Source organism: Artemia franciscana, chromosome 12 (genome assembly GCF_032884065.1).
Source record: "Artemia franciscana chromosome 12, ASM3288406v1, whole genome shotgun sequence".
NCBI classification, from domain to species: Eukaryota; Metazoa; Arthropoda; class Branchiopoda; order Anostraca; family Artemiidae; genus Artemia; species Artemia franciscana.
In genome coordinates, this window is record NC_088874.1 from 170,689 (window position 1) to 193,869 (window position 23,181).

Consider the following 23,181-nt stretch of genomic DNA (forward strand, 5'->3'; position numbering starts at 1 on the left):
AGTAGGTTGAAATATACAAGTAATAAAAATATATAGCAAAATACGGTAAAAAAAAAATAGGGGATATCGTAAAATAGGATAATCCTTTAACTTGCAGAATACAATTTTCCAAGACGATTGTATCTTTGTGTCAGTTTGGCATTAAGACAAACACAGGGTATGACATAATTACCATGCTCAAGTAAGCTCCCCCTTATATGTAAAAGTAGTTGACACTGGAACAAAAATAAAATATCTTTTTTTTTTTTATATTTTCGTGTTGTAGTTACAAGTATATTTTCGTGTTGTAGTTACGTCTGCTGCTAGGTGGGTGCTAGTATGGCAATAAAGAGCATTTATTTATGATTAAAGTCGGCTTTAGAATGAAGTTACAATATAAGCTGACACATTAAAACTTAATTTATCATTAAAAATCAAATAATGATAACAATAATAATAATTGTAAGATTTACAAGTTTATATCAAAATATGTAATTTCAAATATATAACAAATAATAAAACATTATGAAAATATGGTAAAATTCTAGTTTAGCTAATTTTGCTATCTTGGAAAGGGGTTAGGTTAGGAACTGAAACTTTCAAAGATGGGTCTACAGACTAAAGTATGTCCTGGGAAGATATTTTGAACTATTTACCTCCACCCCTTCTCCCTCTATAGGGCTCTAACTTTTGATGACCTTTAAAAATCTTTGTGTTACAAAAGTGAAACCTTGCAAAATAGATCATCTGCTTAAATCAAGTACAACAAAAATGTTTTCAGCTTCACAATTTTGCCCAGTGCCAACTTATGAGGTTTCAAAGATCTCCAAATATGTTTCCCAAATTTAGAAAAAAAAATCTATTTATATGGCTTAAAATTGTGCTCAAGTAACAGGAATTGCTTTTTTCAGAACTAAAACCAGAGGAAAAGAAAGTGATAACTGAAAAGTAAGGTAAACATTGTTTTGTCAAAATTTCAACAGGTCTTTCAAGTTGGCAAATTTCAGGACAGGACTTAGAAATCGGCAGAGTGTTAACATAGAAGCTTGGTATAGCATACCTTCCCAGAGTATGTTCTTGGCCCTGGATTCATTATTGAAAATTTCATTTTCCTAACCTAGCCCCTTTCGAAGATAGATCTTAAGAAGCGTTCAAACTTGGTAATAAATTTTGAGAATAACAAGAATGGAGGTGCACAGTATAAGACCAGGAACCCTGGTCTTTTTGGGGGAGCTCCTGCTCACGTGCAGCTTGGCTGCTTGTCTGCTTCTGCATTCTGCTATGTCTGCTTGTCTGATATTCTGCTGCAGTCTGCAGCTCGACTGCTTCTATATTAATTACATAGCGTAATTCTAACATTTTGCTTCTTAGTATTCAACTTGAAACATTTAATTTTTTCAATTTATAATTTAAGGGTGTTTGGAGAATCCCAGTTGCCGAGGTTAATAGATCTGGAAACTTTGCAGCCCAGATGAGTCGGGCAGTTAACCTCTGTCTTGAGGTTTTGAAGAAAACGAAAGATAGTCGAACCCTCTTGGAAACAGCGATAGCCCTGAACGACGAACCTGAAGATGACAAGTATGTGTATTTATATTAGTGTATAAAATATTTTTCCATATTTAAAAGTCCAACTGTAGTTGTGATTACCTTCCTAGAAGTTTTAAAAGCTAAAAATATAATAAGGTCCTAAATCATTATTCGAAGAGAATGTCATAATTGTGTGCTAGAATTTATTTCAATAGCTATAGTTCACAGTTCAACTTATTGAAACGAAATGTGGCTTGTAGAAGATTGTTGTGCCGACCTTTCTCATGACCAGAAAAATTAAGGAAAATGAATTGAATCAATTCACAGTTGGTTGGTTTCAAATTCACCTAATTTGAAATTTCTACGCAATTTGTTTAAGCATTTAAACCGTTTTAGTACTGAGAAGCTGATCTTTTACCTTACCCCTTGACATGTTATCAGAGTCATCGGCGGTGTTTTAACTAAGTAAAGAGCAATGTTTCTCCCATAGGCTGTTTTTTGTCACTTTGCTTAGAATGGTTTGCTGTAGAAACTTGGAAGGGGGCTGTTTAGGTCGCAAATTCCTTACATACCTAGGCTACAAATTCGGCTATGGCCTATATCTAAATATTAGGGAAGGGAATTAATGTCATTTGCAATTTGAATTAATTTTAAATTTGGATTCAGGATCCAATTTCAATAATATCCATACAGCTAGGCTAGCTAAGTCTATTTCTAATTCATCTTGATTTTCAGTTAATAAGAAAATTTATCAAGAGGTTTTCTCATAAAAATCACCGTGAAACCTCTGTGACTTGGCGCAAACATTTTTCTGGTGCAGTCTCAAAATTTTACTATTTGTATGTTCACTATTGGGGAAATTTGTTTATTCGTAATTTTTTTGTATGGCGCCATCTTAACGGTATGCTAGAAAAACTTTATTTTTCCACAAACTTTGGATGTTCTCTGAGTTACATTTGACTTTTCCGATAGTAAATTCCAAGAAGCCTAAGAATAGAGGACAGAGGCATCACTATCCAGAATGTTTGGGGGGCAGTAGATTTTACTGACTGGCTTGTCGTCTTTACCCACTTATTTGGGTGATATTGCATGTTGTACCTTGTTTCAACAAGAATAATGGAAGGATTTTTCAGTCTTCTACTTCGGCATTTTCGGCGTAGTCCTTCTCAGTATCGGTCCAAAACTCGGCTGATTCCAGGTTACATTCTGCATCAAGTCACGATTCATTGCTAAAACGCCTCGATGCAAATTCGATTCTGACTCGATGCAACAACTACGCAGTGACACTAATGTTCCTGAGAGTGAATTTCACTCTTGTATTTGTCTTTTCAAAGGCTTAATCCTCCGACCTACTTGGTCAGAGTGACCAAAAAGTTACACCGACCCAAGAACTGTACAAAGCAAAGAAGTTTAGGAGCTTTAAAATATATTTGCTGATTAAAGACAATTCAAACAGTGAGATTGAAAATAGCCATGATTCAAACTTAGACGACAGAAATACATGAAAAGCTGGCTCAGTTATTTTATTTATCGGATTCGATTTATTTGAATAAGATGTTAAAAAGAAAGTATTACCAAATAATCTTGGAAGGATTGGTCCGGTAAAGTTGGCAACAGTTGGTATTACTAGCAATGTAGAGGATGCTGTAAGTTTAATATTGAGCTGTACAGACGCTGCAGTAGCTGTACACATTATCAAAGAAGATTATATTTTTGAATTGACTGAGGATTCCAGATGGGATGTTTTGCTAATAACCCGTTCCAATCCTATATCGGATATTTTAGCTTAACCAAAGGCTTACTTTTCACAGAAATGCATTTTTATAAACTTCAGTCTTTGCATATCCAATATTTTAGCTCAACCAAAGATTATTTTTATAAAAGGTATCATCAGCCTTCGGCCTTTTCAAGCCTTTAGGAGATTTTTAGCTCGCCAAAAGGCTCTATTTTCCACGCAGCTTGTAGAAAAGACTGAAGATGCAATAACGATAGGCATGATGCCAAAGAGCGTTTCCTTAGAGTTTAATTTTAGTTATGCTTCAAGAGATTACAGAAAAAAGTGTTGGTATTTTAGAACCTATATTTCTCCAAGGATTTAGTTTAAAAATATACATATTAAATAGCTGCATTGTTTCAATTGGTATTATATCATGCCAGGGCCAGCTCTAACATATAGACGAACTGATAGATTGCCTTGTGTGCCAAGTCCTAATGGATGCTTAGGGGATGGGTGTGTCTGGTGACAAGAGTAGATCACGAAAAAACATGAATATATTATTCGAGAGAAATAACCATTAATTGGCGCTAAACATAGACTGTAAGCATTGGTTGTTACATTTGTCGAATAGAAGGTCAGAAGACAAGTAATTTGAACTCTTTATAACTTTTAATATTATTTGAGAAATATTAATAACTGTTAAGTTATTTCGGTTTAAAGTATATGAGTGAATATATTAACTATTATTGTGCATCAATTATACAGAAAAATGATAGAATATACAAAAAAGAAAATAAGAAAACGGAATCAACCTCAAAACACTAGTATACATTCAAGGGTGCATCTAAAATTTTTGTCTCGGGGGGAGGGGGCGCTCTTCCAGGAAAACTTAAAAAACACGAAAAAAATTATACACATTTTGTTTCGTTTTTACGAGTCTGAAAAACATTTCGGTAGGGTGGGGGGTCAAAACCTTTTTTGGAGGGGGGTAAACCAAATCGGGATATGGAGAAGGTACTTAGCAAACTTGTATGATTTGCGCAAGTGGATGCTTTTCAATATCGAATAATGTATTTCAAAATGAGGTTAGCTACAGGATATTGGATAGGGCTTCACTACTGAACAACTTGCACTTTAGGTTAGTGTGCAATTAAACTAAATTGGGTGTAAAGTATAAATAAAGTATATTTAATATACAAGTACATTATCTCATAAATTTTCTAATTATTTTCTATGTAACATAGTGTATACAATATATAATGCTGTAATATAATTAATATAAATTATATATTTTTTATGTATAAATAAATAGATAACATCTAATGAATGACCTGAGGAGCTTTCTTGTTTCTTTCAGGAATATAATTATTTATTTTAGTGAATCGTAGATATCCTATAGTCTAGCAGCTTAATTTGTTATTTTCTTATAGAGAGGGGGGATTACCAAGGGCGCTTAAAATTTTTGAACTGGTTATTCATAGCGTATACACTTATGTTAAGTCGTCTTTGAGCTTGTTCAAACTGGGCTGGCCTTCGCCAATAGAGTAAATAGATATTTGAAAATGCAGCCCGTGAATTAAAATCGACTTAGAAAAGTTCTCTTACTCTCTAGCTCCTATTAATTTAGAAGTAGAAGGAGTCGGTTCTCACCTTGCCAACTCAAAAACAGTGGGACGTTTCACTCAGGGGCTGATCCAGGATTCTCTTTAGGGGGAGGGGCATAATAGGTTGCTTGGGAAAACTTGCGAACAAAGAAATACTCGCAATTTCAAGGGAACCGCGACAATTATGCGTCGTAGGTAATCTATAATCTGGTGAGGGTTAAAGTTCTAATAAATCTGTTCAAATTAAAATAGTATAAAAATGTTAATACAAAAAATATTAAGCTATAAAAACCACCCCGCCATAAAAAAAAATAAAAAGCTGTTCACCATCTATAAAAAAAACTATATTTAATGTTTTCGGCATGATTTTTTGCCTTTGCACTTCTGACCACTATTCCGAGTGAGTTAAGCTTTTTTTTGTCAAAAAAAAAAATGATCTTGAACCGTCTTTTGGAGTCATGCACTCTTTGTGACAATTTGTGTAGTCAAACCATTTAGCATGTCGCCTAACTTTGTGGCATCGCTTAGTAACTATGATACTAATGAAGAGTAGGAAATGAGGATTAAGATGCAACTTGTATATTCGTAAAATAAATATGAAACATTAAATACCAGTTCTTTTAAGGGTGTAACAAGAAAAACAGCGAAGAGATATAAATACATAGAAAAAGACACTTAAAACTAGGGTTTTAAGTCTAGGCAATAAAGCATTAACTAATCACTGTTTCTTTTTTAAAATAGTGTTTTAATAAGCAGTGTCAACTTTGACGAAGTCTCAAAAATTTATTAATCAAAATTTTACTTTTCATAACAACGTAGCGTATTTTTCCACGTTTTAAATTTCGATATATTTCGCTTAAATTACAAAATTCACAATCTTAAAGTCTATTTCTCTATTTCTGCTCCCGCCATATCTATTTATTACACGGTCGATTTCTACCTCAATATTTCGGTGAACGTTTAAAATGGCTAGTCCTGTCAGTGTAGAGCTCTTCGTTAGTTTTTCCTCTTCTATTCATCCTTCAGATGTCAGAAAAATTCACCAAAATCGTCAGAAAAACATGAACTCTAATAAAGACGCATGTAGGTATGTGCTTCAAACTAAGCACATGAGTCGAAATACTCCTTAAAAAACAAATAATTATGTGCTTGTTTATTTTGTATTTGATAGGTATAGATTGGTGATTTGAATTCTCAGGGTTTCAATCTGTGATAGATTTCAAAATATTTGTTTTTAATCTTGAGATTTTCAGATATTCAATTCAAACTTTTAAATCTCGATACATCTGTTGAGCACAAAAATTTGAAGTTTGATTCAGATTTAGTATTAAGTAATAGAATTGTCCTGTAAAAATTTTGATTTATGAACCACAAATCGTGGAAATATGATTGGATGGCATGTATCAAAATAAGTATAAAAATTTTCAGCGGTATATATAGCAGTTTAGAAAATTCTTATGGACAAAGATATGCAACCCATATACAAAAACATAACTATATTTTGTGACTGGTTGATATCGAGAAGCTGAGAAACTCTGAAGTAATATTATAGTTGCATTCCGTTTCCATGGTTAACTCAAGTTGTGTGAATTTCCACTTTTTCTCGACATTTTATTAGTAAATGTTTAAAAAAAGTCGATGCCATTCCACATTCCACAGATTAAAACTGAGAATTCAGAGACCCATCTATACCAGTAGATACCAAAAAAAATAAACACATAATTATTTCCCTTCTTTTATAAACAGTTTTTTTGAAAATTTATTCTTCTTAAATGATTACTCCGACCTTCGAAGGAGTATTTTGACTGATATACTTAGTTTTAAGTATATGCTTATACGAACTTTTATTAAAGTTCTAAAGAGTTTGGCCTTTCTTTTAATGTTTTAGGATGAACAAAGGAGGTGATATGTCATATAATACAGAGGTTTAATTAAATGAAAATGGGCAAAGTGGCCACCATTTGCTCACCAAAATGGAAAACTTAAATTAACAATTTTTGCACTTCTCATACATTTACTTTCTACCATAAAAATCCCCTAAAAATAACAATGTTGTAAAAACCACCCCGCTTCGCAAATAAAAGCAAACCAAAAAGCCAAAACAGACAGCCACAAATAGTAATGATAATCAATTTCTTCCCCTCAGTGCCATAGCAAGACTCAAAAACAAATTTTAGACAGTAAAAAGTAGTAAATATTTTACTTTTCAGGCCTATTGTGAGAGCACAATCCTGAAATATCATTTCGACAGACTAAAGAAGTTAGGATTTTAAATTTACCCTCCTTATTATTATGAAATGAAGATTTTCGCCTCCCAGTTAGCTTTTGTGGTAAAACGGACAGATTCCCTTGATTAACCTAAATTTAATCAAATACTTTTTGGCAGTATGCGACATTAGAAAAACATAACAGAGACCGCACAAAGTAACTAAAACCTTGTCTGAAACTCGTTTGAAAAAAGAAACAGTCTTAAGAATTAAAAACTTATTTAAAACTCAACTATTAAAAACCAATTTCAAAAAAGTAACTTACGTCTAAACCCAAACCAAAGCAAGCGGTCCCAACCCCAAATACACCACTACGTTAGGGGGCGCACCTCCCCCCTTGGATCCGCCACTGGTTTAACTAAACTGTAAAGAATTCGCAAAACGCCCGTGAAATTGACGTTTAAGCTTTTTTGATACATGGTTTTCAGACTTTTTCTGGTACTTGTCCGTTATTGGATACACATTCAAGAATTACACTTAGGTTAATTCTTAGAAAACCAGTTTCATAGCTACAAAAACAAGTGATGGATGATAGAATGATACAATGCATTGGACTTAGACAAAATGCATTTGACTTGTATAATTTCGGGTATATATTTGCACATTAGGGGTGGGAGTGGTGAGGGTTAGGTTGAGTTAGGCTCCCATAATTTTGTTTCTAAAGTATTATTTTATCATCATGTTTTGTTATTTTTCTTTAGGATTAACCCAACTTCACTTTTTGGCGTATTTCCTATTACCGACCGTTTTTTTTTATAGTGAAGAAAAAAAAAATCACCAGTGCAACAGCACAAACGCAGAAACAAACGCACACCATAAAACCAAACAAAAAAAATATAAACTATAAAAAATAATAATAAATAAAGATGATAAAAACATATAAAATATAATAAATAATGAATAATAGATTTATGTTATGCAAAAGCTTGTAACAAAAAAAAAATAGGGGGCAACCGGGTTTGAACCGGTGACCTCTCGATCTGCAGTCGAATGCTCTACCACTGAGCTATACCCCCATTGAAAGTAACCAAAATTTTCACAATATATCATGTACAATGTCTTGCTTTATTGATCAAATGTGGAACATTTGGTCTGGTTTGGTAATTATAAATTCATTTAATCTAGCGGGAAGTGAAAGTGGAAATAAACTAAATTAGGACATTTGAGGATTAATATGCTACTAATTAAAATAGTAATTACCATTCCCGAGTCAGCTATCACTGACAATTTTTTCTAATTAGACAGTTTGTTTTCGAAACACATCTTTAAACTGTGTGTACCTCAGGGGCCAAGGGTGCCGGCAGAAAATTTTCCAGGTGAGGAGGGGGTAGAAGCCAAACTAGCAGCGGTGGTTCGATGATAGTTTTAAGGTAGTTTAGGACACCAAACTACGACTTTACCCCGAAGAGGACGAATTCGCAATCAATCTAAAATTCTGAGAAGCTAATTGACTTACAAGTATACTGTATTTTAGGCTTCCCAGTTTGAAAAGAAGCAATGCCAAACAGTACTGGATTCAACCAAGTTGATTCGCTTTATTTCTAATGAAATTAGGCTATGTTTGGTGATCTGTAATTGCGTATCAGCTAAAATGAAGGGGGGGAGGGTGAGTAATTGTTTAGGTGGGGTAGGGTAGCTTCTTATAAAAGTACCTTTTAATGAACAAACTGCTTACTCTTTCTGAGGCTTCGGATAAATGTTGAAAGACGTAGGGGGAGCTGGAATTAATTAAAATGGTTCTCTAGACAGCTAAAACGTTACATTCCCATATCTAAAAGCTCATAGGTAGAAAAGGCAAGGCAGGTCATCGTCAGCCCCGTCAGGAAATTTCTTTGGGGTGGTAAATACTTCTAGGAACTTAGTTTTCAGCAATTTTAAATGGTAACATTTTTCCTTTTTTATTCATATGAAGTACTTCAATGCATTTAAACCAATGTACGTAATGTATTTATCGATAAGAAAATCCTATTGTAGAGGTTGTGATGGCTTCAGCTATGTAGAAGATCAGAAGTCTCACAGAATTTCCATCCATACTAACAATAATACTTTTCATCCAACCTTTTCTCCAAATTACTAAAAGCATATTCAAGTTTTGTCCAAAATTGAAATTGTAAATTTAAACGTAGAACGGTACTATTGTACGTGTAATTATTGATTTACACATTTTAAAAGCAATTAACCAGGGATTTAAGGGACTGGCACCTCAAATTATATCTTGGTTAGGCCTGAGTATGATTTGGAAAAAAATCAAAAATTAAATAATAAAAAAAGCTTTTCAACTCAACAGAATTGTAACCTATTTGAATAGAATATTCTTTGTATGAAGGAGACTGCCTGCTCCTTAGCTCCCAAATCTTTACTGTAAGTTTTGGCTTTTTTAAAATTTTCAAAGTGCTAAAAAAAAACTTGGTTTAGCGTTGAAAAGGGGGCAGTCCCCCTTGTATACAGAATAATTTTATTTTATTTTAATTTTTAAATTAGCTCCTAACTTTAGTTGAAAAATATTTTCTATTTGTTTAATTATATGTCATGATACTGTAAAGTTTTTATGAATACAATACTTTTGGTAGCGGCAGAAAAAACTGTCAATATTTTAATGATCTCTATTTGGATTTTGATGGATAATCAAACTGTTCGTGGTAAGGAACTGTAAGTATCGAACGACCCGGCTCAATAGTAACCGAAACTCTAAAAAACAAAATTTTGATACCAATAGATATATCAAAATAATTGGCTTATTATGCTGATTCCAAATATATAAGTTTCACTAAGTTTAGTCTTACCATCAAAAGCTACGAGCGTGAGAAAAATTGTCTGATTTTCGAAAAAAGGGTGAAAGACCCCCTAGAAGTCATAGAATTTTTAGGAAAAACACATCATCAGATTCAGCTTATCAAATAACCCTACTGTTGAGGTTTCAAGCTCATATCTGCAAAAATGTGGAATTTTGTAATTTTTTCCTGAAGGAAGATCACGGATGTGTGTTTATCTATTGTTGTTTTTTCCCAGGGGTGATCGTATCAACCTGGTTGGCCTAGAACGTCGGGAGATGGTTCACTTTAGTCGTACTGCCCTTTTTAATTGAGCAAAAAATTTGAGGGCAACTAGACCCCCTCCAACGCCACTTTTTTCGCAAAATCGTCCGATCAAAATTCAGAGATCTTTTTTTTTCGGCATAGCGTAAAGGCCCAATAACTATGTCTTTGGACATAAAATGACCCCCTAAAGCCACAGGAGAAAGGTTTTTAAGTTATAAAATTTGCCAACTGTTTTATTTTCTATTGGGAAGTACGTATATATTTTTCGGGTGGGAGGGGAGGACGAATTTTCTGCTGGGAGAATTTTCCATGGAGAAGTAAGTTTCCAGCATGTGAACTTTTCAGGGGAAATTTTACACTGGGTGAATTTGCCAGAATTCCTATACGAAATTTCTTTATGTGTCTGCTTTCTCTTTACCGATTCAATTTTACGGGTGGAGATGTTAAGGGTAATTGTCCCAGGGTAAATTTTTAAAATGAACAGAAATTATTACGTATATGACGGGGGTTGCCCCCTCCATAACACCTCGTTCTTTACGCTAAAGTTTAAATTTTGTCCGAATTCTATAAGCACGACTCCTGAAACAACAGTCGTATAATTGAAACAATAAGTAACTTTTTTTAAATGCAGAAAAACTGTAGCGTAAAGAGCGAAGGGTTGAGGAACGGGCAACCCCCTCATACACGCAATAATTTCTGTTCGTTTTGATTTTGAATGTTGCTCCTTATTTTCAGTTGAAAAAACTTTTCAACTGAAAATAATTTCAACTGATAATAATCAATTGAAATTGTTTTGTTTTTTCTTTATTTCGTGAAGTTTAGAGACTAACATTTTTCCAAAGGTAAAAAATGTGGAAAAAATGTGTCAATTAAAGTAAAAGTATATAAAAGTGAAAAAAGTAAGTAATTACAAAAAATACAAAAAACAATAGCCTACTCACAAAAACTTAAGATATAAACTCCCAGCATTTAATTCTGTTGGGCAATGCCGAAGCGTTGGACGGATATTTTTTAACAATATCGACAGTTTTAAATTTGGTTATCAAACACCAAAATATTTAATCCCTTTAGACTCAGTGTTTATAAAAAGTAACGCATTATCAAAGTAGTTTGTTCAAAGTAAAACATTAAAAGTAATATTAAGAAAATCAGATAACAATTTTTAAGTCAATGTTTTTAATTTGATTTTGAATACCAAAAATCAATGTATTTGACACCTTTATACTTCATAACTGTAAAAAATTAAATCTTTTTCAAAGTGACAACTAGAAATATACAATCACTCCTGGAAAAAAATGATAATAAAACACACAAAAAAACGTGTCCGTTTAGGGAGAAAATACAGAAATTCCCAGATTTCCATTCAAGGGCAACATTTCTGATTATAGTGGCTTCATATGTCAGCTCATGGGTACTCTTGCAATGCAAGCAAAAGTTGACGGCATATATTTACTGAGATTGCCCCTTATTAATTTGTTTTCCTTGTGTTTTCTATAATTATGCGAAGTTTCTTGTGTGCTAATAACTGCAGTAACTATTAATAAACAAATACATATTTAAGATCACCATAAAAAAACTGATTTCTTGGTTGAATGCAATGAATAGTTAGGCTCTTATACTTTTGTTATTGACAAGGATCGTTAGTTACTTACCATTCATTACTATGAAGAATTTGAATTTCTTGTTCCTCCAACCAAATCATGTAGAAAAATGTTTGTGGAACACTCAAAAGGGGTCACTCAGTCACAAATTAGAACTTTATTGTCCTCACTAATTGTCAAAATCTATTGGCAGGCAGCCAACAATGGGGCAATACAAATTTTGTCTATGGTTTTTACCTTTTCTGCTCTCTTTCCTTTGGTTTCCTTATAATTACTTTACAGTCCCAAATTTCCAGGGGTTCCATACCCCCCTGCTCCTCCTGCCGGTGCCCATGTCAGGGGTGTAATTTTCTACGAGCAAGGGGGCAACTGACTCGTCCAGCCCTCAGTCCCCCCCAAGCGGAAATTTAGTTTTTTCCAAATTCTTGTCAAAATTAAGATAAATCTGCATAATTCAAGTATCAACAGAAACAGATCAATCTTTTTTTTTTTAGTTTATATTTATCTTTATAGTGCTATAAAGTACTTTCGTAGTATTTTTATAGTCCTAAGTACTACTTTTATGGTACCTAATGGCGAATTTTTTATTTTTGTTTTTATTTTAGTTTTTACTGTCATTTTTACTTGATTTGGGAAAATTAGCTTCAACTTTCCCCCCTCCCTCCCAGGGTTTCGGATGAAATTACGCCACTGGTGTACTTATGTACTTTTTGTGTTTGTGTTTTTTCATTGTGTTTCATTGGGTTAAATGCATTTGTAAGGCAAAGCAACTTGACAGTATTTTAATCATAGGTACACACAGGTTTATCCTTAGGATAGACCATGATAGCCAATACAGAGCCATGGGGACAAATCTCTTCTTTCCTCCTCCTTCCTCCACTCCAGTAGCATAATTTCATCAAAATCGTGGGGGGAAATTTGTGGCCAATTTTCTCAAATCAAGTGAAAATGACCGTGAAAAAGGAAAAATGAGAAAACTGACCTGTTTCTCTGGATGCTTGAATTATGCGGGCTTATCTTAGTTTTGACAAGGTTTTTTTGCAGAAACTAAATTTCAGGTGGGGGGACAAACTGATGTTTGGGGAGAGGGACACAATGAGGGCTGGAGGGGCCATTTGCCCCCCTACCCATAGTAAATTACGCCCCTACTTTACTATGCCGTTTTTACTTTGTAATTTACAATTAATCAGCCCCTCAGCAATAAGTGAAGCTTCTTGGGCCTATTAACTATTACTAGTGGTCTAAAATCAATATTTTGAGTGGATAATTTGATTGATTGAAATATCTGATTAAAAGTCAAAAATAAACTCGTCGTGGGTTCCTTTAAGACTCGAGCCTTATGGATTCCTCCTTCTCTTAATTTTTCCTTTTTTAGCTGGAACAGGAGGGAGGGTGCATGAGTGTATGCTTTTCTAGGTGGTGTGAGTCCCAAAAATAGAAATATATACTTCTCTGGACTATTTTTTTCATTTTCTCATGGGGATCATTTTTGTCAATTTTTTGGAAGGAGACTCCTTCATCTTCCTAGTCTTCTTTGTGAACATAGAGTGTTGATATAATGTAATTATGCTCCTTTAAAGTTTTTAAAATACATAGGTTCATAAATATTTTTTTTAGCGTGACAACAAATCTAAGAAAAAATTCAGCCTCTTTTAACAAACAGTTATAGACACTTTATTCCTGGTAAAGTTATTTCTAACGAATATATCACTCGAAATTGCTGTAGCCTTCTTCGCGAAACATATTAAGGGGGATGGGATGGGAATGCAAAGAAAGGATTTGCAAACATTAGGTCTAGGGCAGGGGCAGATCTAGATTACAATCTTGGAAGAAGCCCAATGTGACAATGGCGCCAATGAGCAAAATTTTTGGGGGGTGAGGCAATGTGACAAATGTGCCAATAATTGACCAAATTAGCAAATTTATTAAAAAAAAAGAGTAAAAGGAGATTTCTTTGGGAGGGGGGTCATTATCGGCTCCCTTGGATCCGCCACTGGCCCAGGGTATCAGCCGCAGAGATTTCCTTGGTGCTCAAGATGGAATACTGTAATTCTCTTATATGTGGTTTTTCGCTATGAGGATTCCAGTGATGAGCTTTTTAGTTTGGTCCGACATTATTTCCGTGGTGTTTCTGGCTATTGTTGGGTATTCCCTTAAATTTTTCTTTGCCACAAACTTTTACCAATAAGATTAACGGAAAGAACAGTTACCATTTTTGAATCACCTTCAAATGGTGATTCTTTCTAACTTCAAATTTTTTTTTGCAAAATGTGTTATTAAATTTTCGGTTTCTATAGGCCAGAGTTCGTTATTTATTAGGTTGCATCTGATACTGCAGCGAAAATTTAACTGTATGGAAATATGCAAATTAAATCTACTGGGAAAAGAATTAATCGCAGAGAATAAACGAAGAAAAATGAAACAACCTCTTCTCCATTGAAAACCATTGAAATACGTTCACATAGTAGCTACATAAGCTGAGATTTCATTGCCCCGAAGCTCAATAGATGGAAAAAAGCATCGCCCCATCGTTGCCAACTATAAGAAATGGAGAAAAAATAATAACTAAAGAACGAGTTGAAGATCTCCTATTAAGTTTTAATGAAATAATACTATTTCATTATAGATAGCTTTGAATTAAAGAATCAGTTTTTTTCGCTGTTTTCCAGGGGTTTGGAACAGAACAATGCTCAATAATGTTTTTACGCATAGTGATTTTCAATATAAGATTAAATATCAGTTTACTAAATATCACTTTACTAGTAAAATATTCTAGGAAAAGTAGGAGAAAGTAAGAAGTACGAGGCGTAGTACTAAGTGACGTGGGCTGATCCAAACTAAACTGGGATATGTAGAGACAAAAAAAGGATGTGTGTATTCGGGATTTTTTGGAGGGGGGATAGTGGGTGCTGAATCAGAATCTCCAATTAGGGTGAGATGATGGAACGGTATTCTTTGGTATATCGATCCTGTGTAGTTTAAAGCTCTGACGAGTTTGCGCTAGTATTGTATTGTAAAATTGACTCAAAGTCAACTATCGCTGACATTGGCGGTCCAGGCCTCTCTTTGTTGCGCCTCTACTTTATTTTAATAAAGATAAAATTTCAAAAAACAAATGATTGTAAATATGAAATTATTTATTTGGAATTTTATGCCTCTAAAATTTTTGCACCGCCGGCAAATGCCTCCTGTCCTCCCTCTAAAACTGCCTCTGTAATCACAGAGACATTTCGGAAGTAATCAGTTTTTCTTTTTCGGCAATGATTTTACCTTATTTACTAATGCGTGCTGTGACATTGGTTCTGACCTCGTTTCAATGGGATAAAATTTTCAGCTTTTTACTGACATAAGCTTAACCCTGTCTTCTTTTTCATTTCTGACATAGATGCGTCTCGGTATGCTTTTTAAATGAATTGTTTTAAATAAGGTGTGTGCTCTTCTACTATTTCTGTACTATCAAAAATTGCTACTAATTGAAGTACCAGAAAAAAGGGGATAGAAACCTCTCTCCCTAGAAAGTTAAGAACACTTGGACTTACAATGTCGTCTTTTCAATACTCTCTTCCCCTCCTCTGGATTAGGCTTATACACAGGAATTTTTCCACGGAAGTGAAGTTCCAAAGAAGGCGAATCTACATGAAAAAAAAGGCTAAAGAAAAGTGAAGGAATTGAAGAATATTGTGGAATTATGGGGGAAATGGTATAAAGTTCTTGAGATTTGGAAGGGGAGGGCAGGGGTCTCAGACAAGATTGCACCCATGCTAAGGTTCATCACGTTTTTATGGCCAAACTATATGCTAAGATTCATCGCGTTTTTATGGCCAAACTATATGCTAAGATTGATCACGTTTTTATGGCCAAACTATACGCTAATGTTCATCACGTTTTTATGGCCAAACTATACGCAAAGGTTCGTCACTTTTTTATGGCCAACTATATGCTAAGGTTCATCATATTTTTATGGCCAAACTATACGCTAAGGTTCATCACGTTTTCATGGCCAGACTATACATTAAGGTTCGCCACGTTTTTATGGTCAAACTATACGCTAAGGTTCATTACGTTTTTATGGCCAAACTATATGCTAAGGTTTATCACGCTTTTATGGCTGACTATACGCTAAGGTTCATCGTATTTTTATGGCCAAACTATACGTTAAGGTTTCATCATGTTTTTATAGCCAAACTACACACAATGGAATTCGTTTTTCTTTAGAACTTGTGATCTATTTTTCATATTTGGTTAATAACGTCTTCCATGGGGCAAAACCGCTAAAATTTAGGCCTTGATGTGCCCCTTGACTACCTTTTGCCATGGGTTTTCCTTTAGAATTGTGTGAGTTGAACTGCCTTTTAAAAGGATAGAATCCTTTTGGGAGATGATTCCAAATTGAGGTGCAGTACCCTACAAAGTGGTTCTTCTCCTACTCAATGTAGACAATAATTCTTTTATTTGTGGTAGTAAAAAAATTGCAACAAATTAAATTATGTTTTATAAAATTTGTCCCAAATATTTCTTCGCAGTCATACCCCTTATACTCTGGTAGCATAATTGATAATCTGCTTGTTAATACAAGACTTGGGGTTCGATTTCCGCTACCGTAAGGATGGTTTAAAGGCCTGTGCCTTTCTATATATATGTAATAATTTAAAAAAAAACACTGCAAAAAGATAGGCTTTATAGCAAGGAATATTGTGTACCAAATAAAACAGGCGAGGAGATTTAAGTAGACATATGAATTTAAGAGTTTACTTCCAACCGCTAGTTTTGACTTTTGAAATTTAACATCCTAGCCATTCTAGCATAACCTAGCACTTGAATAAAAAATAACACCATGAACTTTTCATTTCTTTCAATTTTGAGAGGGTTCTGGTTAAAACACTTCAAAGAAATAAACTATTGGTTGACATTTACAACCGAGCCTTGAAAAATTAAAATTTTATTACATTTTATGCAACAACATCATTTACTTTTATACTGACTCTAAATATGTAAAATTCATTATTTTTTTCATAGAAAATTATTAGCAAAATGGATCTGTATTATTTCAGAAAGGAGTCGAACACAAGAGGTGGGATCTTGATGGATTTTGTACAATAAAATTCAATATAACTGAGAACCATACAGCTACTATTAAGAAATATGAATATTTCTGTATTTTTACGGAGAAGAATGGTTACATACAGGTGATTTCTGTTTTAAGATGTTCATATCTAGTCAGTTTCATAGTATGTTGAAAAACGAAACGCTAATCCATCTCCCAAGAACCATCCTCCAAATAGCACACCCCCAAAGAACCATCAATGGTTCTATAGGATCTTTATGCCTATATCCACATTCTTCATTCGTTTCTATTGTCATAGGAAATATCTCAATGAGACAGAACGTGAGGAATATTCATCAACTGCCTTTATGTACATGATATCTGTATACAAAGAGAGATTGAAAGCTGTCAGTTCTGGGCGCAATTTCACTCCTTATACCACTATCCCGACTAAGCAGATGGCTCCCAGCCCAAAAACTCAGTGTCTAAACTTGGTCATGGATTTATTTAGATGTTATAACAGAGTTGCCAAACAAATGCCTGATAACCTTGGAGGATTGAAACCTGTATTTTTAGATGCTTACAAGATTTTGACTAAAGATGAGGTAAGGTTATTCTTATTATTTGACGACTAATCCCCCTGACAGTTACTGCTACCTATGTATTTTGTTTTGTTTTTCTTCTGTCCAGGCTAAAGTGCAAAGCTGTTAAGGCTAGAAAATATTAATGGAATAAACATTAACATTATTAACCAAATTAGCATTAGGTGTGTAGAACCGTAATTAGTCGACGTAAATTAAAATGGGACCTAATACAGAACCTTGTAGTACCCCAGATATTAGAGGTCGAGTCGAAGTGACAATATCCCTCACCTTTGCATGAATAATCTACCATGCAAATTCGAGTGAATTTGCACTCGAATTTACCTAAATGTGAAGTGTAGCGGCATCAGAAATGTAGAACCGTAATTAGTCGACGTAAATTAAAATTAAAATGGGACTTAATGCAGAACCTTGTAGCACCCCAGATGTTAGAGGTCGAGTCGGAGTTACAATATCCCTCACCTTTACATGAATGATCTATTATAAAAATTGCTATCAATACATATCCTATCTATACAACAACTCAAAATCAGTACCAGATGCTTTCTTAAAATCCCTAGAAGTGTCTAGACCAAAAGAACCGCTCTCAATTACATTTTTTAAAACCTCCAAATGATGATGCACTGCGTGACTAGTTGGATGAGGTTTTCATTATCTATATTGGATTTCAGATAAAACCCAAGAAAATCATGGTAAGAATAGGGTAAAAGTACAGTCTCTTACGGATAATCTTTTGAAATATTTTTTGACAGGAGTGGTAAAACCAATATAGGTCTCCAATTTGACATTTATCTTTTGTTGCCCCTTTAATGCAAAGATAAAATTTGCTTGTTTTAAACCATCTGGGAATTGACCTTTTTTCATGCATAAGTTCACCAAGTGAAGAAGATAAGGAAGAGGTAAGCGGTGGTGGCCTCAAATCCTTTGAGGTTAAGGCCTTCAATTTCAACTGAACAGGACTTTATTGTTTTCAGTACATCCTCTAGATCAGAGAGAGAGAGATAGGTTTATTTAAACAACATCGTAGCTAACAACTAATTTGCGTTGCTTCACTATGCTAAATAACAAACTAACACACAAAAAAAAAGAAGAAAATATCACTCGGCTCTGTTTAGATCTACTGTGAACAGTGCTGACATCTAAAAAAGGGACGGTAGCAGCATCTGGTGGCTTTGTCAGAAGATTAAAAGTCACCAAGTTAGAAAAAATAGATGGCGCCACCGTATACAGGGGTGAAGAAAGGTCAAATAAAGTATCTTTCCTGTACTTAATTTGCATATTGATGGCACAGAAAACTGTCAGGCTAGCCACTGCTTTAACTGGTGACGCCATTGACGAACCAGCACACATTTATTGGGCACTATTGAGCTAAACTTGGTAGATGGGCTCTGCAGCTGTGCTAGCGCAACAGCGCCATCTACCACCAAAATCAGCCTGAGGACACTCCGAACTTTATGGAACGGCCCTCCCCACGATCATCAATAAGCATCTTGTTTTTTATAACACTGGTCAGTGCCATCATTTTTAAAATTAACATCCAACGGTCACTACGGCCAACTGTAACACTCAGCGGTAACGCAACGGTCGACTAATATTTACAAAGCTTGTTGTTAACATCTTTCTTTACTTTAGCTTTTTTCTTGTCGAAATTCATCCACGGAATCTATTATGCTATTATCATATATACCTCACTTATCACTTGCCATCACTGTTTTTACTATGAAGTTTCTCTGAATAATTATGCTGCATTGATGAGCTTCTGAGGGAGTTGACATTGTTTTGAAGCTTCTCGACTTCAAAGTTTTGTTACGTTGAAGAATCAAGGTACAACCGGATTTTTTTCCTAGATATCATTAATCACCCACGGTCTCCTTGGGATATTTTTTTTTCATACGAACAACCTTCACAGGAATAGCACTTATCATAAATAGGTTACAATTTTTTTTTTTTTCAAGTACCAGCGACGCGTTTGCTTGTTGATTCATAGCTTCCTCTTAAGAAATTAAACTTACCTGTTGAAACTATTTAAAATTTTTTGGCTTGTTGTCGTCTTCTCAATTTTGTAATTCGTTTTTCCAGGTTCTTGAATTACGCAAGCCAAAGAAAGATGGTAAAAACTTGGATGCGTGATCATGTCGCAAAAACTTTTCGGTATAAGCGTGAGTGATCAAAAAAATTGTCAATAAGGATACACAACTGACTAGTAATCTGTGTTGTAGTAATCTGCGATGGAAAAAAATAAACAATTGCGGCAAAATAAGAATTAAAAAATTGAGGTTGAACTCACTTCGATTAAGTAGATTTTCCGAGTTTTATTGTCGCGGGACGTAACATGGCCATCACTGTATTTAAATGATACATATTTCTTCTAAATGAAAACCCAGAGGACCAAGTGCCAATAATGCACAGATAATTTCAGACATATCGTTCTTTAGTAAGTCAACTCATTAAGATCAAGTGAAATCTACTGCTCCTGTCATGTCGTTTTAATGTTAAGCCGCTGGAGACCAACACAGCCTCTACGCTTTTCATCACTCTAATATTTCCAAAAAGTTCACCTAAAGTTTTTAAGTTGAAAGTAAGACTGTTCAGACGTAGACATTGTACGTTCATAACTTTTAAATATTAGTGGTATGAGTTTTTCTGTTTAAGTTTTTTGTATAAATTGTATTACTTGTCAACTATGCATCTCTGAGGCTAAAGAAATTCTTCTTTTTTGAGAAATGAGGAGCTTAAATGAGATTAGTGAAAATTTAGATGTTTTAGGAAATCTTAAGTTGGATCAACCTTCTTTTTTAACAGAAATGGTTTTTCTCTTTCATGGAAGGAAATTTTCTTTTCAACCTTAAGGACAAACTGAAAAATCATTTGAAGATCCTTTTCCCCTTCCGCAAAGCCTGTAAAAAATTCCCTTGTTGTACCTTAGGGATTTTTCCTTTTTGCTTAAGTAATCGTCTGAATCTATTTTATTCTTTTCTTATTTTAGCCGTCAAGTGGCCATACTATAAGAGATGCGTTGATCTACTGTCGAAGTAGGTCGCAAGTAAAGCGGGGAAGGCAATTGGAAGCACACCTGTCTGAGGTACGTTAGCTAAGGTTTAGATCAGGCTTATACTTAGGTTGAATGGCCTTTGGATCTTTGCCCTCTTCTGAAATTTTAATATTTAAATTCGTTCTTTAATTTTGTATATTTTCCCCGTGTTCTACCTATTTTTGATATTTTTTTAATCTTTATTGCCGAATTCCAAGAAAAGCATGCATGCATTCCTAGTCTAACCTTTCTGGATATTGTTGTAGGGATAGGAGGGACTACACCCCATCCTTCCTCCCCAAGTTTTAAACTGATACTTTCAGAAAAATGAAATAATTCTCGCGGGTCTTCATCAGACTTCCCTTCTAGAAACATAGATTCCCACCTCCTTCAAGCAGTTAGTGATAATTGAAGAGTGCATTTACTCAGTATCTTTTTCCATCGCCCTGCCTCATTTTGAAAAATACCTTTTTTGTGCATTTTTATTGAAAAATACCCTTTTTAGTGTATTTTCATTGGAATATTCTTGTTTTTGGTAGTTTTACAAAAAAAAATATACATATTCTCTCTCCCCTTGTATTTTGAAAGACTGAACTTCAAGAAAAACAGAAAGTTTATTTTGGTGCAAAAGCTTATTACATGTATTTATCAGGGCAAACTTTGTTGAATGAGTCGTGCCCCTCAAGGGGGGGGATAAACTAATGTATTAAAGCCTCAATATATGACATGCACTTGTCACGGCAAACTTAGTTGAATAAGTCGTGTCCCCCAGGGTGGGGGACATAAATTAATGTAATAAAGCCTTTATAGAGCATGCGCGAAATCAAACAGTTCGTGGTGATGAACTGTAAGTAAGGAGCTACCCGGCTCAATAGTAATCGAAACTCTAAAAACATCAAGCGTAGCCCTACCCATCAAAAGTTAGGAGCCTGAAAAATTTGCCTTATTTTCAAAAAAGGGGGAGACGCCCCTTAAAAGTCATAGAATCTTAATGAAAATCAAACCATCAAATTCAGCATATCAGAGAACCCTGCTGTAGAGGTTTCAAGCTCCAATCTGTTCAAATTATGGAATCTTATATTTTTTTTTGCCAGAAGAAAGATCACTGATGCGTGTTTTTTTTTTTTTTTTTTTTTTTTTCAGGGGTGATTGTATCTACCCAGCGGTCCTAGAATTTTGCAAGAGAGCTCTTTCGAACTAAAATTAAAAGTTATTGTGCCCCTATTAAGTGACCAAAAATTGGAGGGCAATTAGGCCCCCTCCAACGCTCATTGTTTCCCAAAGTCACTGGATTAAAATTTTGAGGTAGTTATTTTGTTCAGCATAGTCGAAATATTTAATAACTATGTCTTTGAGGACGACTTAATCCCCCACAGTCCTCGGGGGATGGGCTGCTGGTTACGAACTTTGCCCATTATTTTCATATAGTATTAGTTATTGGCAAGTGTATAGACGTTTTCAGGGGGATTTATCCTAGTTGGGGGGGGGGAGATTGGATTACGTGGGAGAAACTTTCTATTGAGGACTTTTTTTATGGGTGAAGATAATTTGTATAGATATCGGAGCATTATTTTAAAAAACGATCAGAAAACAAATTTTAAAAAAATCAAGTTTTTTCAGTTTAAAGTAAGGCGTAACGTTAAAAATTAAAACGAACAGAAACTATTACGTATATAACGGGGTTCTTCCCCTCGTCAATACCTCGCTGTTTACGCTAAAGTATTTTTAGTAATTTCAAAAGAGCTATTTATTCTTATTAAATGGCCTTTGTGATTCGGGGGTCATTCTTAAAGAATTGGGACAAAATTCAAACTTCAGCGTAAAGAGCGAGGCATTGAAGATGGGACGAATCCCCTCATATTACGTATATGAGGAAGTTCGCCCCCTCGTCAATACCTCACTCTACGCTAAAGTTCAAATTTTGTAATATAATGGCCGATTTAAGCAACAATTTGTTTGTGTTATTTTCCGGTCAATCTTAGCATTAAATTTTACCTTAAGCACCTTCATAACTATGATTTTTATGTAATAATAAACCAAAAATATTGTATGTGTTCGGCTTGTGGTTGTTATTAAATAAAAAAAACAAGTTTTTTCCAACTGAAAGTAAGGAATAACATTAAAACTTAAAACAAACATAAATTATTACGTATTTCTTGTAAAGATCTTTTTCTTCACTTTTTCTTTCATCTTTTTCATCATTCTTCATCTTTTTCAGACTCTCATTTTTATATAAATAGTTTCGACCTCTTTGGCCGTTTTGTTATTATGCCTTACAAAATTAGTTCCGCAAATAACGCTAATTTAAGTTACATGGGAGAATCTTTCCATGGAGTAATTTCTCGTGAGGAAAAGGGAATTTTCCATGGAGGGGGGGGGGCTGGATTTCCTGACATTATTAAAAAAACAACCAGTAATTAAATAAAAAACAAGTTTTTCAACTGAATGTAAGAAGCAACAGTCAAGCTTGGGACATAATATGGTTCTTGTATTTTTAAGTTGAATAAAGAAAAAGTTGAAAGTTTGTCAAAACTCTATTGTTTAAAAAAATATAAATTTTAACGTAAAGACCAGGCGCTGAGAAGGGGACAGCCCCTTTCATATCTATATATATAAAAATAAGTTGTCTGTGTGTCGAGTGACGTCATGTTTGTGTGTCGACTGATGTCATGTTTGTTGACTGACGAAATTACAGACCGGGACATCGGGACACAAATGATGACTGGGACACCGGGACATCTATATATATAAAAATAAGTTGTCTGTGTGTG

General features: G+C 34.4%; 1 protein-coding gene and 1 non-coding gene across 3 annotated transcripts in view; one reads left to right on the plus strand and one right to left on the minus strand.

Annotated features, from left to right (window-relative positions):
* The window catches only part of LOC136033541 (uncharacterized), an 89,044-nt gene that overhangs the window by 43,498 nt on the left and 22,365 nt on the right, over window positions 1–23,181 (plus strand). For both annotated transcript variants that reach the window (XM_065714282.1, XM_065714283.1), the window contains exons 10-12: window positions 1,394–1,557; window positions 17,097–17,382; window positions 20,366–20,461. In XM_065714282.1, coding sequence (XP_065570354.1) covers window positions 1,394–1,557; window positions 17,097–17,382; window positions 20,366–20,461 — 546 coding nt within the window. The remainder of the gene's footprint in view (window positions 1–1,393; window positions 1,558–17,096; window positions 17,383–20,365; window positions 20,462–23,181) is intronic.
* On the minus strand, window positions 8,039–8,110 carry Trnac-gca (transfer RNA cysteine (anticodon GCA)). Its single transcript has one exon. It is a non-coding gene; the product is annotated as a tRNA-Cys (tRNA).